General features: G+C 44.7%; 1 protein-coding gene across 9 annotated transcripts in view; it reads right to left on the reverse strand.

Annotated features, from left to right (window-relative positions):
- Adamts20 (ADAM metallopeptidase with thrombospondin type 1 motif 20) overlaps window positions 1-9,705 on the reverse strand; it is a 130,695-nt gene extending 120,990 nt beyond the window's left edge. For all 9 annotated transcript variants that reach the window (XR_004113529.1, XR_004113531.1, XR_004113533.1 and 6 more), the window contains exons 1-2: window positions 9,356-9,705; window positions 8,532-8,893 (exon numbers count right to left, since the gene is read on the reverse strand). Coding sequence is in view for 3 of the 9 variants with exons in the window: in XM_031353648.1 (XP_031209508.1) it covers window positions 8,532-8,893; window positions 9,356-9,446 (453 nt within the window). In the remaining 6 variants the exon portion in view is untranslated. The remainder of the gene's footprint in view (window positions 1-8,531; window positions 8,894-9,355) is intronic.
- Between the last annotated feature and the right edge of the window lie 2,491 nt (window positions 9,706-12,196).

Consider the following 12,196-nt stretch of genomic DNA (forward strand, 5'->3'; position numbering starts at 1 on the left):
AAAAAAAAAAAAAAAAAAAAAAAAAAAAAACTTGGAAAGGGATCTGGTAAGGAATTTGAGGACTTGACAAAACAGGTGATTCATAGATTCATATTTAGCTCATCCATATTTTTAGCATCCTGTCTCTCTTCGGATGAATGCAGCAGACTGATTCGGAAGGAAGCCAGTGGGGTTGCACTGTTGTGCTGGCTAGCAAACACTTCAAAACCAGTTTTCACTTGCCCAGGAGTTTCCTGATTATTTAGAAGAGTGGCCGTCTAGCTGCCAAGATGATCACACAACCGGTTTCAGTGTAGCCACTGAATAGAATTTCTATGTATTTATAGAATTTCATAAACCTGTTATCTCAGAATGCTATTTCAGTATTGTGACATCTGGTCACATATTGTTGTTGTTGTTGTTTTCAAAAAACAAAGCCAACACACATTGTTACTGCAACCAATCATGAGTGTTCTGATTTCATAAAAAGCAAACAGAAGCACAAAAGATGAAATCTACTGGACTCTTTTCCCAAAATATGCACAGTTCACCATGTTAAGCCTGGACACCAGAGAATAACGCTGGAAGGTAAGGAGGTGTTGATTGGAAAAGGTTTTCAGTCTCTAATCACAAAGCTGTAATAATATTTTTAAGAGAAAGCACAGGCATGGGGCCTGGGTTTGCACTTTTAGAAACCTAGGCAAGCCATTTCATATCTCTCACTCAGCTCTATCATCTGTAATAAAGTTATAAATAGTTTTGCTTATCCAGTGTCATAAGAAAATTAGTGTGTGCTCCAATGATGCTCATAAATCGAAGCTCAGTGGCTACCACGAAATAGAACATGTCTGAGGCAGGATAAAAAACATTCTCCTGTCAATATATAGCCTCGCTTCTCACTGTGAGCAAAGGGCAAACTCTGTAAACTAAGAAACCACAAGCTAACCTCTGAGATTCATCTTAACCTGCTGACTAAATGCTGGACATCTGCTCAGTGTAAAATGGTTTTGATGGCAGCCTTTTACTATAAAATCTGGCCATGCTTAAGAAAAATGTTCATACACAAACACACACTGGGTAAATTGATGAATCTTTGATAGGAAAAAAAAATGTAAGGGCAGACGACAGAAGCACAGAGCAGAAATTCAGAGCTGTATAGTTCCTATGCTGCTCTCCTCCAACAGCATTCGTTACCTTCCCCGTTCTTCAGGAAAGCTCCGGACTTCCAGTGTAGAAGTGAGTGGGGGTGATGGAAAGGGACTGTGTGGCTGGTGACTCATCAGATAGCATGCCCTTTGACCAAGTCCTAGCCCATCGGACCCAAGCAAAACTCTGAGCCAATCTAACCTAAGCTGTAACTAGCTGAAGGACTCACACTATGTGTCCAAGCAGATTTAGAGAAGAGGAATTCACAGCCCTCCCCGCTTCTCTCAGGCGAGAAGGTGTCTTAAGACCCAACAGAAATAGCCATATTCTTGTGGGTCTGGGTACCACTTGCCACTACAATCTCTCTCAATACCTCCCTAAAACACTGGTGAAAATATAAAACCTAAAACCACCATAGTATAGAGAGATTAAATCTATGACAAGAAAAGCATTAGGAACTGTTTTACAAGGATATGACAAAATATATTCATGATATATTGCCAAAATATTATAAAACAGTAGAACGGAAAAATAATTTTTCATATAAATAAACAAACACATGGATATGCCAGGTGTCCTACTGTCTACAGCCAGCGTGTTTCTTTGATTGTCTTTGACTTATTTTGCCATAGGATTCTCTTCAACTATCCAGGTGCATCTATATGTTTTTCTCATCTCTTGTATTCCCCATTTTTCTTTACCTAAAGCTTATATTACACATTGGCATACTCTCCTGATTACTTAATAGAGCTGGAGGTTTATTTGTTTTACCAGTAAGGTAAGGACTCAACATGGTATAGATTCTTGACATTCACAAGTTTAATGTAAGTGTTTTTAAGCTTTGGCAATGGACATAAGAAACAAGTAAAGCAATTATCAAAATTTGAAGTTTGAATTCAATTGAATTGTCAGAAGCCAACCAAATTCTGGGGGTGATAATCAAAGAAACCATGAGTCAGACCTAAAAATATTTCTGGTTGTTTTCATTGTAAAATAACCTACAAGGCCCTTAAATGTAACTCAGCATCCCTAAAGCAATCACACACACACACACACACACACACACACACACACACACACAGAGAGAGAGAGAGAGAGAGAGAGAGAGAGAGAGAGAGAGAGGCATGCACACATACACAGAGATACACACAGGTATGCACACATACACAAACATAGGTGTGCACACTATGTACAAATACACAGAGGCATGTACACACACAGACACACACACACACACACATCCACATGCACTCACTCTACCCTGAGCCAGCATCTTCCCTAAAATCCATCTTAGATGTCGCCATGAAGTAGAAATAGCATCCCCTCTAAAGGGAAGACTAGTACCCTCAGTATAATATACTATATTGTATTGATAGACTTCCTATAAAGAGGAATCATGACAAATGATAGGAAATTCCCTTGCTGCCAGCATAGCATCCCTACAGTTCTTCTGCTGAAGGAACAGAGAACCTGCGATCAGCAACTACAAGGCTTCCTCTCTTCCAGTGGAAAATTAAGTCCTGGGTAACAAGCACATGGCTCACCATGTGAGCTGGGCTTGAAAACATGCAGCTAGTACATATTGCCCAAAAGATCTAAACCTGGGCGTTACATAATAGCAGTACACTATGCTGTGGCTTTGTTCTTTGAATCCAGAGACAGTGGCCCTGTTCATGTGTTCACGTGTCACATGTTGACATGGTGAGTATGACTGATATAATGAAAGAGGACTTCAGTGTGGCATCTGATGGACCAGACAGCCTGGGATAAACTGCTCATCACCAATATCCACGTTCCTCGTGTCCTCCTGGAAATCACTGTGCCAAGCATTGTTAGTCATTTAGCATCTTGAAAAGGCCAAGAAACACCTCCTCATCGATACATGGGATGGCTGTGTTCCTTTTTAACTAAGGCAGCCAAGAACCAGCTGGCCTGCTCCGCCTTCTATCAAACTAAATGATTTATCTAACTTGTGAGTATATTTGAATTAATACATACGATATCACCATTATTTAAGGAAAATTTTGTCAGAATACCTCTACATCACTTCTTCCTTACAAATCCATCCCTGAAAGATCAGAAACATGTTTATATCCCTTGCTTAAGGACACTTGACACTGTGGATTCACTAAGCATCTATGTGCACTGTTTCTACAGCTGCTGGCCTGTACAGTGCTGAACACAACTATTCAAGAGTTCCTTGAGAGTTTATGTGTTGTGTCCTGATGTGTGTGTGTGACTGTGTGCATGTGTGTTTGTGTGTGGATGTGAGAATTTCTCTGTATATGTGTGTGTGTGTCTGTGCATGTGTGTCTGTGCATGTTTGTATATGTATATGTGTGTGTGTAAAATGTAAATGTATATGTGTGTGTCTATGTTTGGATGTGTGTACGGTATATGTGTATGTGAATGTGTGTCTATGTGTGTTTCTGTGTGTATGTGGATATGTGTAAGTGTGGGTATGTATATGTGTGTGACTGTGTGCATGTGTGTTTGTGTGTGGATGTGAGAATTTCTTGTGTATGTGTGTGAGTGTGAATGTGTATATGTGTATGAGTGTATCTGTGCATGTGTGTCTGTGCATGTTTGTATATGTATATGTGTGTGTGTAAAATGTAAATGTATATGTGTGTGTCTGTGTTTGGATGTGTGTATGGTATATGTGTATGTGAGTGTGTCTGTGTGTGTATGTGGATATGTGTAAGTGTAAGTATGTGTATGTGTGTGTATGTGTATTTGTGCATATGGGTGTAAGTGTGCATGTGTGGATATGTGTGTATATGTGCTTGTGTGTATTTGTATGTATGTGTGTGTTCGTGTGTATTTGCATATGTGTATGTGTGTCTCTGTGTGTGTTTGTGTGTATGTATGTCTGTGTGTGGATGTGTGTAAGTGTGAATTGTATGACTGTACGTGTGTGTTTGTGTATATGTGTGTCTATGTGTATGTGTGTGTTTCTGTGTGTAAGTGTGAATGTGTGTATCTGTGTCTGTCTATGTCTATGTATGTTTGTGACTATGTGTATGTGTGTTCATGTATATGGAGGTCAAATACAAACACAGATGTCCTAATACCTCAAGCACCATTCATACCCCTTGTTTCTGAGACAAGGTCTCTCCCTGTCCTGCAGCCCACCTGGTAGTCCAGGCTTGCTGGTCAGCCAGCTCCAGGGATCCATCTGTCTCTGCCTCCCTGACACTCAGGTGCTAAGCACAAGCCAAGCATGTGCCGGCACACCTGGGTTTATTTAAAACAAACAAACAAAAAAACATTGGTTCTGGAGATAGGGCTTACACCCTCACACTTGTAAGACAAGCCTTTAACCAACCAAGCTTCTTCTCACTCAACTGAGACTTCCTGAACTGTCTGATAGGCTAAACGAATCTGCCCAAGATCCTTGTATTCCCTCTTGTTTATTTCTAGTTCATGCTGATCTCCCAATGCCCTCCTTGGTTTCTCTAATACAGGCACTTCCCATAAACAAAAATCACATTCTGACATTTGCTTCTTGAAGAATGTGGACAAATACACACTAGAACACTAAAATGAAAGGCACAAGAAAATCTGTCATATTGTTGTTTGAGTATTTAGGTAGCTATAAGATGAATCAGTTTTGTGGAAAAAAAAAAGGTGTTAATCAAGAGGTACTAGATAGACGGCACAGTGGCTAAAGGTACGTGCTATGAAGCTTGAAGACGTGAGTTTGATTCTCCAGAATCCACGTGATGGAAAGAGGGAATCAAACTGTCTTCACAAATGAATGAATAAAATCTACAACTATAGAACAGTACATGGGACTGCGTTGGTGCTACTTAAATACACTTTCCGTATTTGTACTACCTATTGGCAGTTAACAGAAGCAACTCAATTAGTTAGTAATTAGTCTTCAGTGGGAGGAGATCTTGCTGGGCTGGATCATTGTTCTTATGAGAAATCCCAACATAATCCACATGGCCACATAAGATACTCTGGGAATACAGTCCACATGGCCACATAAGATACTCTGAGAATACAGTCCACATGGCTACATAAGATACTCTGAAAATACAGTCCACATGGCCACATAAGATACCCCGTGAGAATATAATCAACATGGCTACATAAGATACTCTGAGAATACAGTCCACATGGCCACATAAGATACCCCGTGAGAATATAATCCACATAGCCACATAAAATACTCTGAGAATACAATCCACATGGCCACATAAGATACCCTGTGAGAGTACAAGCCGAGCACAACATCCAGTTTGGTATAATCAGGAAACTGTCTCCTTCAGCAAAGACATCACTGGGGCTGGTGAGATGGCTCAGTGGGTAAGAACACTGACTGTTCTTCCAAAGGTCCTGAGTTCAAATCCCAGCAACCACATGGTGGCTCACATCCACCCATAATGAAATCATACATCCTCTTCTGGTGCATTTGAAAACAGCTACAGTGTATTAGGCTGGAGCGAGTGGGGCTGTCCTGAGTTCAGTTCCCAGCAGCCACATGATGGCTCACGGCCATCTGTACAGCTACAGTGTACTCATACACATAAAATAAATAAATAAATGTTTAAAAAAAAAAAGACATCATTGCTCCAAATGCCATCAAGAAATAATTCGGCTAACTGCTAGATGGTCAAGTTTTCCCTGAGAGCTCTGGAAATAATAAAATCCCCTAGACAATGTGAGAACAAAGTTAATTAGAGCCACAAAGAATTGCTGTCTTTAAATATATTATGTGTTACATCCTACCACATACATGGTAATAATGACACTTCAAGTTACTAAATACAGACCCTAGCCTATTTATCAATATCATAACATCAAAAGTAGTGTCACTATGCAAAGTAAGTTTAGAATTGAATATGAGAATTATCCTGTAATTCTATAGCAATCAATGGATCGATATGTTTGATAGGCCATTATCGCACTACTTACAAATATTTCAAAATACACTCTACTTCCCTATCCACTGTATAGTTTAGAAACATAAATCTTTGTTATAAAAATCTTTGAATCATTGATATTGATATAAATATTCATAAATATTTATGAGAAATAAAAACTAAAAACAAGAAACATTAGAAGGAGCATATATATTTGTAGATAGGTAGAAAGAAATACATAGATAGGTAGATAGATAGATAGATAGATAGATAGATAGATAGACAGACAGATAGATTATAGATACACACTTGTTCAAGAAAACTCTTGGCAAGACCTTTAGCCCATTCTGGTTCTTGGGCTCAAAACACTACACTTAGGAATAAAAATAATAAAAGGTTCATTGATATAATAAAGGAAAAACTGTAAACACAAAGACTTGAAAAAGGTTTTTTTTTTTTTAATTAATGATACAGAATTTGAAGAAAAACTTCTTTAAGTCGTGCCTTAGATTAATTGAAAACTAGCAACTAAATGGAATCAGTAAAACTGCTGGGATATAAGTTTGAATAAATGGCCATAAAGAGGGGCTTCTGACAGTATTACTTGATTTTCCAGACAAACTAAACATTATTTTTAAGTCTTTAAAAATAGAAAATTTTTCCTTAAGGTATGAATGTCTGTGTGTTAATGTTGCCTCAGCCATATTGATGACATAAAGATTTTTCCATTTATCTTCAGCAGAAAGGGAGGAAATTATTGGAGATGTTTAGGTAAATATAACCATTTTGGTGCATGCCTTTAATCAGGAGGCAGAGGCAGGTGAATCTCTGAGTTCAAGGCCAAACTGGTCTACAGAGTGAGTTCCAGGACAGTCAGGGCTACACAGAGACACCCTGTCTCAAACACACAGAAAGAAACAAGCCATCCTAAATTGAAGAGGAATAGAAAGACTTTCAAGGTTTCTAGTGATCGTCTTAGGGGTTTGATACTATGATAAACACCATGAGCAAAGCAACCAGGGAGGAAGGGGTTAATTTCATCTTACAACTTGCTGTCCATCCATCCATGGAAGTTAGGGTAGAAACTTCAGGCAGGAACCCGGAAGCAGGAACTGATGCAGAAGCCATAGAGGAGCACCACTCCCTTGTTCATGTCTTTCTCAGCTTGCCATCTTATATCATCCAGGACCACCAATCAATCCCAGGGTGGCAACACCAACAATGAGCTTGTCCCTCTCACATCAACCACTAACTAATAAAATACATCACAGGCTTCCTCTGGCCAACCTGGTAGGAGTATGTTCTCAACTGAGGTGCCCTCTTCCGAAATGATGTAAAGCCTCTGTCAAGTTGGCAGGACATCAGTGCTAGCCAGCAGAGTAGTTAACAGTGCTCGCGTCTAGGGCATCATCTCAAACCCACGTGAAAGTATCATTATATTTTGAATGGGGAGAACTACTACCAATGTTTGAGTCAAATAATAAACAGTGATGACTCTGTGCAACTGTCTGAACAGCTTTCAGAAAGTATGCTCTGTTCAGTTTTATTAAGCCAATGTCAGGCTCACACTGAACTTGTAGCCAAGTTCTCTCCTTCAGCTGTGGCTGTCACACCAGGGACAGAGCAGCTTTGTCCGTTCTATGATGTTCTCACATCACATTAACACTCATGGATGATGGTTTAAGTCATCACACAAATTGTAGCAATCTAGAGACTGTGCTGGACTCCATTGTTTCAGGCATTTGTATGCAAGTGCATGTCAATGCATCACCAATTAGCTTGGTACTATTTTGATGTTTTGGTTAATTGACTCTCATTTTAACAACATAAGTGATGTTGCATATTTAAAATGACTATCCTGACAAGAGATTCTGGGTTTATCCAGCCTTCCTAAATATGTTATGGGAGGGGGTATTATGTTTTTAATGAAGAAAACCAAACGAAACGAGTGGTCTTATTTCATATCTCTCTCTCTCTCTCTCTCTCTCTCTCTCTCTCTCTCTCTCTCTCTCTCTCTCTCCATTTCAAAACTCCCTCTCCTTTGTTCTTGCCATTTCTAGTTCTCTGGCACTAGAAATATTTTACACCTTTCTTTCATCTGTGCTGCACAGATATTAGTGAATGGATATCTCCATACAGAAACACAACAAACTTTTTCCAAATCTTGTCAGCCTCAGGAGCCTTTTCTCATTTGTGTATATTCAATACTTTCTCCTTCCTTTCTGACTCATTTACTAAATTCAAGTAATTCAGGGGATTCGGCACCAACAGCTCCCCAGCACTGATGCGCACAAGTGGAAAAGCCCGCCCTAAGTTTGCACAAGCAGAACCCAGAGGCCACTCCTGATCGCCTGTGGAGCACGTGACAAGAGGATGAAAGATGCTCTCTCTCAGCCTATGGTCTGGGTTCCTCTCTCTGGTGGTCTATGAGGACTCAGAGGAACCTACTAGGAACCACCCACCGTGCCCCAATCCCCAGGCAGCTCTGGACAGGATTGGAGAAAGCCCATAGGGAGACACAATCAGGCTTACCAGTCCCCCACAGAGACTGAAGACAGCAGTGTGGTCCTCTCTCGAGTTGACCTGGCCACGGTAGAAACAGTGGCGCAGGTCTGGGGGCTCCATGCTGCGCCCGCCTGGTCCAGGCATCGGGGTCCCCAAGTGCACCTCAGTGTAGCCTGCAGCCAGGAAGGCCGCATCAGCGCTCAGGTTCAGCTGGAAGAGCTGCCCATAGGCGCTGATACGGTAGTGGGTTCTGAGCGGAGGAGGCTCCGGCACCCGGGAGCTACGTTTCTTCCGGCTGAAATGCCGGTTCTGGGGGAACTCGTCTCCGAACTCATTGACCCGCGTGGGGGTCACCACTTCGTAGGAGGCCAGAGTCTTCACCAGGGCTTCTGCAACACACAGCGAAATGTCTATGAAGCCCGACGCTGTCCAACCCACAGGCTCTTGAACCAAGCATCCCTACCCAAGGTCCCCTAGTTGTGGTCTTTCCCAGGGGCGCGACAGATGTACACACACATACCTGGGCACTGTGGTCATGCACTGCTTTCCCACAGCTCCTACATGCTCCGTACAGACCCTGCCGCCCACCGCCCAGCGCAGCCACATCCTTGCCAGCCCCAGTGCTCTTCCCAGCCTCCAGCAACCCGTGTCCTCTAGGCGCACGCTGCTCCATGCCCCACGCGTGCCCGCCTCATGATCAGGAGAGCGTGTCCCCAGCGATTCCACGACACCCAGCAGCAAAGTCCTCGGAGATGCTCCGAGCTGGGTGGCCTGGGGTCTCCGACAAGTCTGCACCACCCACTCGCACCCGGACTCGCGCGCGCTGCGGGCAGCGCCCACGGCGACCTTACCCTGTCGTGGGTGGAAACGAACTTCCCAGGACCCGGTGAGAAGGAGCGAGATCGGGCAGAGCAACCCGGTCAGCCACTTGGCCACCCGCATGGCTGCACACAGGGGAGGGGATCCCGACTGGGAGGCCGCCCCGGGGCCGCCGGCTCCCCGCGCTCCGCTGCCCTCCTCCGCGCTCTAGCGGTTCTCCGCGGCGTCTCAGCAGCCTCCTGTGCACCCGGGAATGCACCCCGGCCCGCCTCGCCCCGCCGCCGGTCCCCGCTCCCTGCGCCGCTGCCTCATCGCGCGCAGCCCGCCTGGCTCTCGCAGGCCCGCGCCCCGCGCTCCCGCGCCACCCTGGGAAGCGCTCGCTGCCCGGCCCAGCGGGAACCGAGCCAGAGTAGCGGGGCGCGCGGGGCGGCGGAGAGCCCGCCCCCTGGGCCGAACCGACCAATCAGCGGGAGGCGCGGCGGCTCGGCCTCCCGCGCAGCCCCAGCCCCGCGCAGCCTAGCCCGCGGGCGCGCGCACCGCGACCTCCCCCGCTGCAGCTCCGGGTCCCCAGAGCCAGCCAGACCCCACGCGCGCGATGACAGGTGATAGGAGCACGAAGTGAAATGACAAGTGTCAGACCGGGGCCCCTGCAACTCACGCTGCAAGGTTCTATTCGGCCTCCCACGCAAAATAACCATTACCCGCGGAGCTTGCGGAGAGGCTCAGCTTTTGTGGGGTCCCCGTGCGCAGGGAGAGTCTGGGACTTGGAAGATGCCAAGCTAGAAGACTTGTGAAGGACTGCACCCACCAATCGCTTGGTTGAGGAAGTTCAAGGAGGCCATTGGAGTCTCCAGAGCTCCAGTCACATGTGATTCCTGTTGCCTGTCTTGGTCTTTGGTTTAGTGCTTTGCACAATGGACTCTCCCCAAAACTTAGACAAATGTCAAGAACCACAAAATATCTGCCTGTTTCTGGGAACGATCTCTCCAAGGAGTGAATAAAGCCCTCTGTCACTGTTAACTCTGGTCAACAATATCTGTAGCTCTGAATCCATGGGCAAGGCCGGGTCCTGCTGAAGTGGACAAACTTAGTGTGAAGAGAAAAGCAGCTTCTTTTTTCAAAGGCACTTCTCCTGTCCTGAGCTCACCTGTTAGATTTGCAGGATCTGCAATTACTCCTGTTACCAGGACGACTGAAACAAGGGAGAGGGAGTGGGCAGCCTTGAAATCCAACCAAGGCCATTAACCCCGGGAAGGCAAACCTTTACTGATACAATGGGATGGCTGCAGATCGGTTTGGTTTATAGGCACCATTGCACTCTGGGCTCTTGGCTTTGGAAACTGCCCTCTAACCATATGTCCCTCCCTTTCATATCCCGGGTATCAATCTTCTGTTGTTGGCAGCAAAGGCAGTAGAACAGTTTGAGGGAGGGAGAGTGGAAACAGATTTGACGGTGAGATTCCCCAGCTGGGTGGTGGCATGGTTGATCCTCACTCGCTCCCCTTTTCCTTCCCACTTTCCCACCCAGTGCCATTTCATCCACCAGAGAATTAGTGTGTGTGGCAGGTTTTCCCCGAGCTAAGAATGTGGTGGTCTTAAAGAGAACAATAACGGGCTTTCCCCACACCTGGGCATTCACCCCTTATCTTTACCCATATTACAAGCTGGGCACTTTTAATGGCGTGCAGCTCTGAATGCATCTTGGCATTCGGAACCAGGTCTTTCCACCGACAAAGACCCGAAACCAGAATCATACCACACTAATTGCTACCTGACTGCTGAGAGACACCTTGTTTTCATCGCTGAAGGTTCAAAGCAGTGCTTGTAATGGAGCATTTCATTTTTGGCACGTCTGACATTTTGGAAATACTGTGTTCATGGGAAGGTACAATGTGCTGTCTGTGTCACTATAGTCTTATAGGTATATTTCAATTAATCTTCTGAGAATGCCATATGATATATTCATACCCACTCACCCCTCTCCTCAAACTCTTCCCAGGTCTGCTCCCAACTTGCCAGTGTTCTCACAACTGCGACCTATTATTTAATAGCCTCCTGAAGAGTCCAGCATGCATTGTGTATATAACTCCTGGGCATAGGGCCATCCAGTGGAGTGCAGGTAATGTATGGTGAAACTCACCCTTATACAGAACCAACTCGTCTACCCGAGAAATTACCTGTTCACAGCTGTTGTGTCCCCATGTTCACACTCCAAGCTAGAATGTTGACTTGCTTGATCTTAATGCAGATTTAAAGCGGGCAGCCACAGTTGTCATGAGAGTATGCATGCAGCCATGCTGTCATGGCCAGGAGACACTTTCACTTCAGCTTCCCTGCCTGGCTCTCCCTAATTTTTCCACCTCCTTTTCCACAATGACCCTGAGCCTTGTCGGGGAAGTGATACAGATTTCTCATTCATAGCTAAAAATGCCATGAACACATATTCACTGCACTTTGACCAATTGTAAGCTTCTGTATTAATCACTCCCCTCTGCCAGAAGAAATTTCTCTTAATAGGAGCTGAGATCTGACCAGTACAGATAGGATTTTAGGGTCAGTTTGACACTGTGTCGGCTTACCAGAATAATAGTAATAGGTTTACCCCTGGGGCCTGTGAACTCCACAACAATTTGTTCTGAGCCAGATTTACAGTACCAAGCATGCATTGCCTCTTAAATACAGTCAGAAAGTGGTTAGTTGACACCCAGAGGAAGCTCTACTCCCAGGCATGCTGACAAACCCAGGATCAGAGAGCAGACCTAGGGCGCAAGCTCCACAGCCAGTCCCACAACACCCAGAGGAAGCTCCACTCCCAGGCCCTCTGACACACCCAGGATTAGAGGTGAGCAGGAACCAACATCTGTCCCAACACT

This window comes from Mastomys coucha, unplaced genomic scaffold (assembly GCF_008632895.1).
Source record: "Mastomys coucha isolate ucsf_1 unplaced genomic scaffold, UCSF_Mcou_1 pScaffold11, whole genome shotgun sequence".
NCBI lineage: Eukaryota > Metazoa > Chordata > Mammalia > Rodentia > Muridae > Mastomys > Mastomys coucha.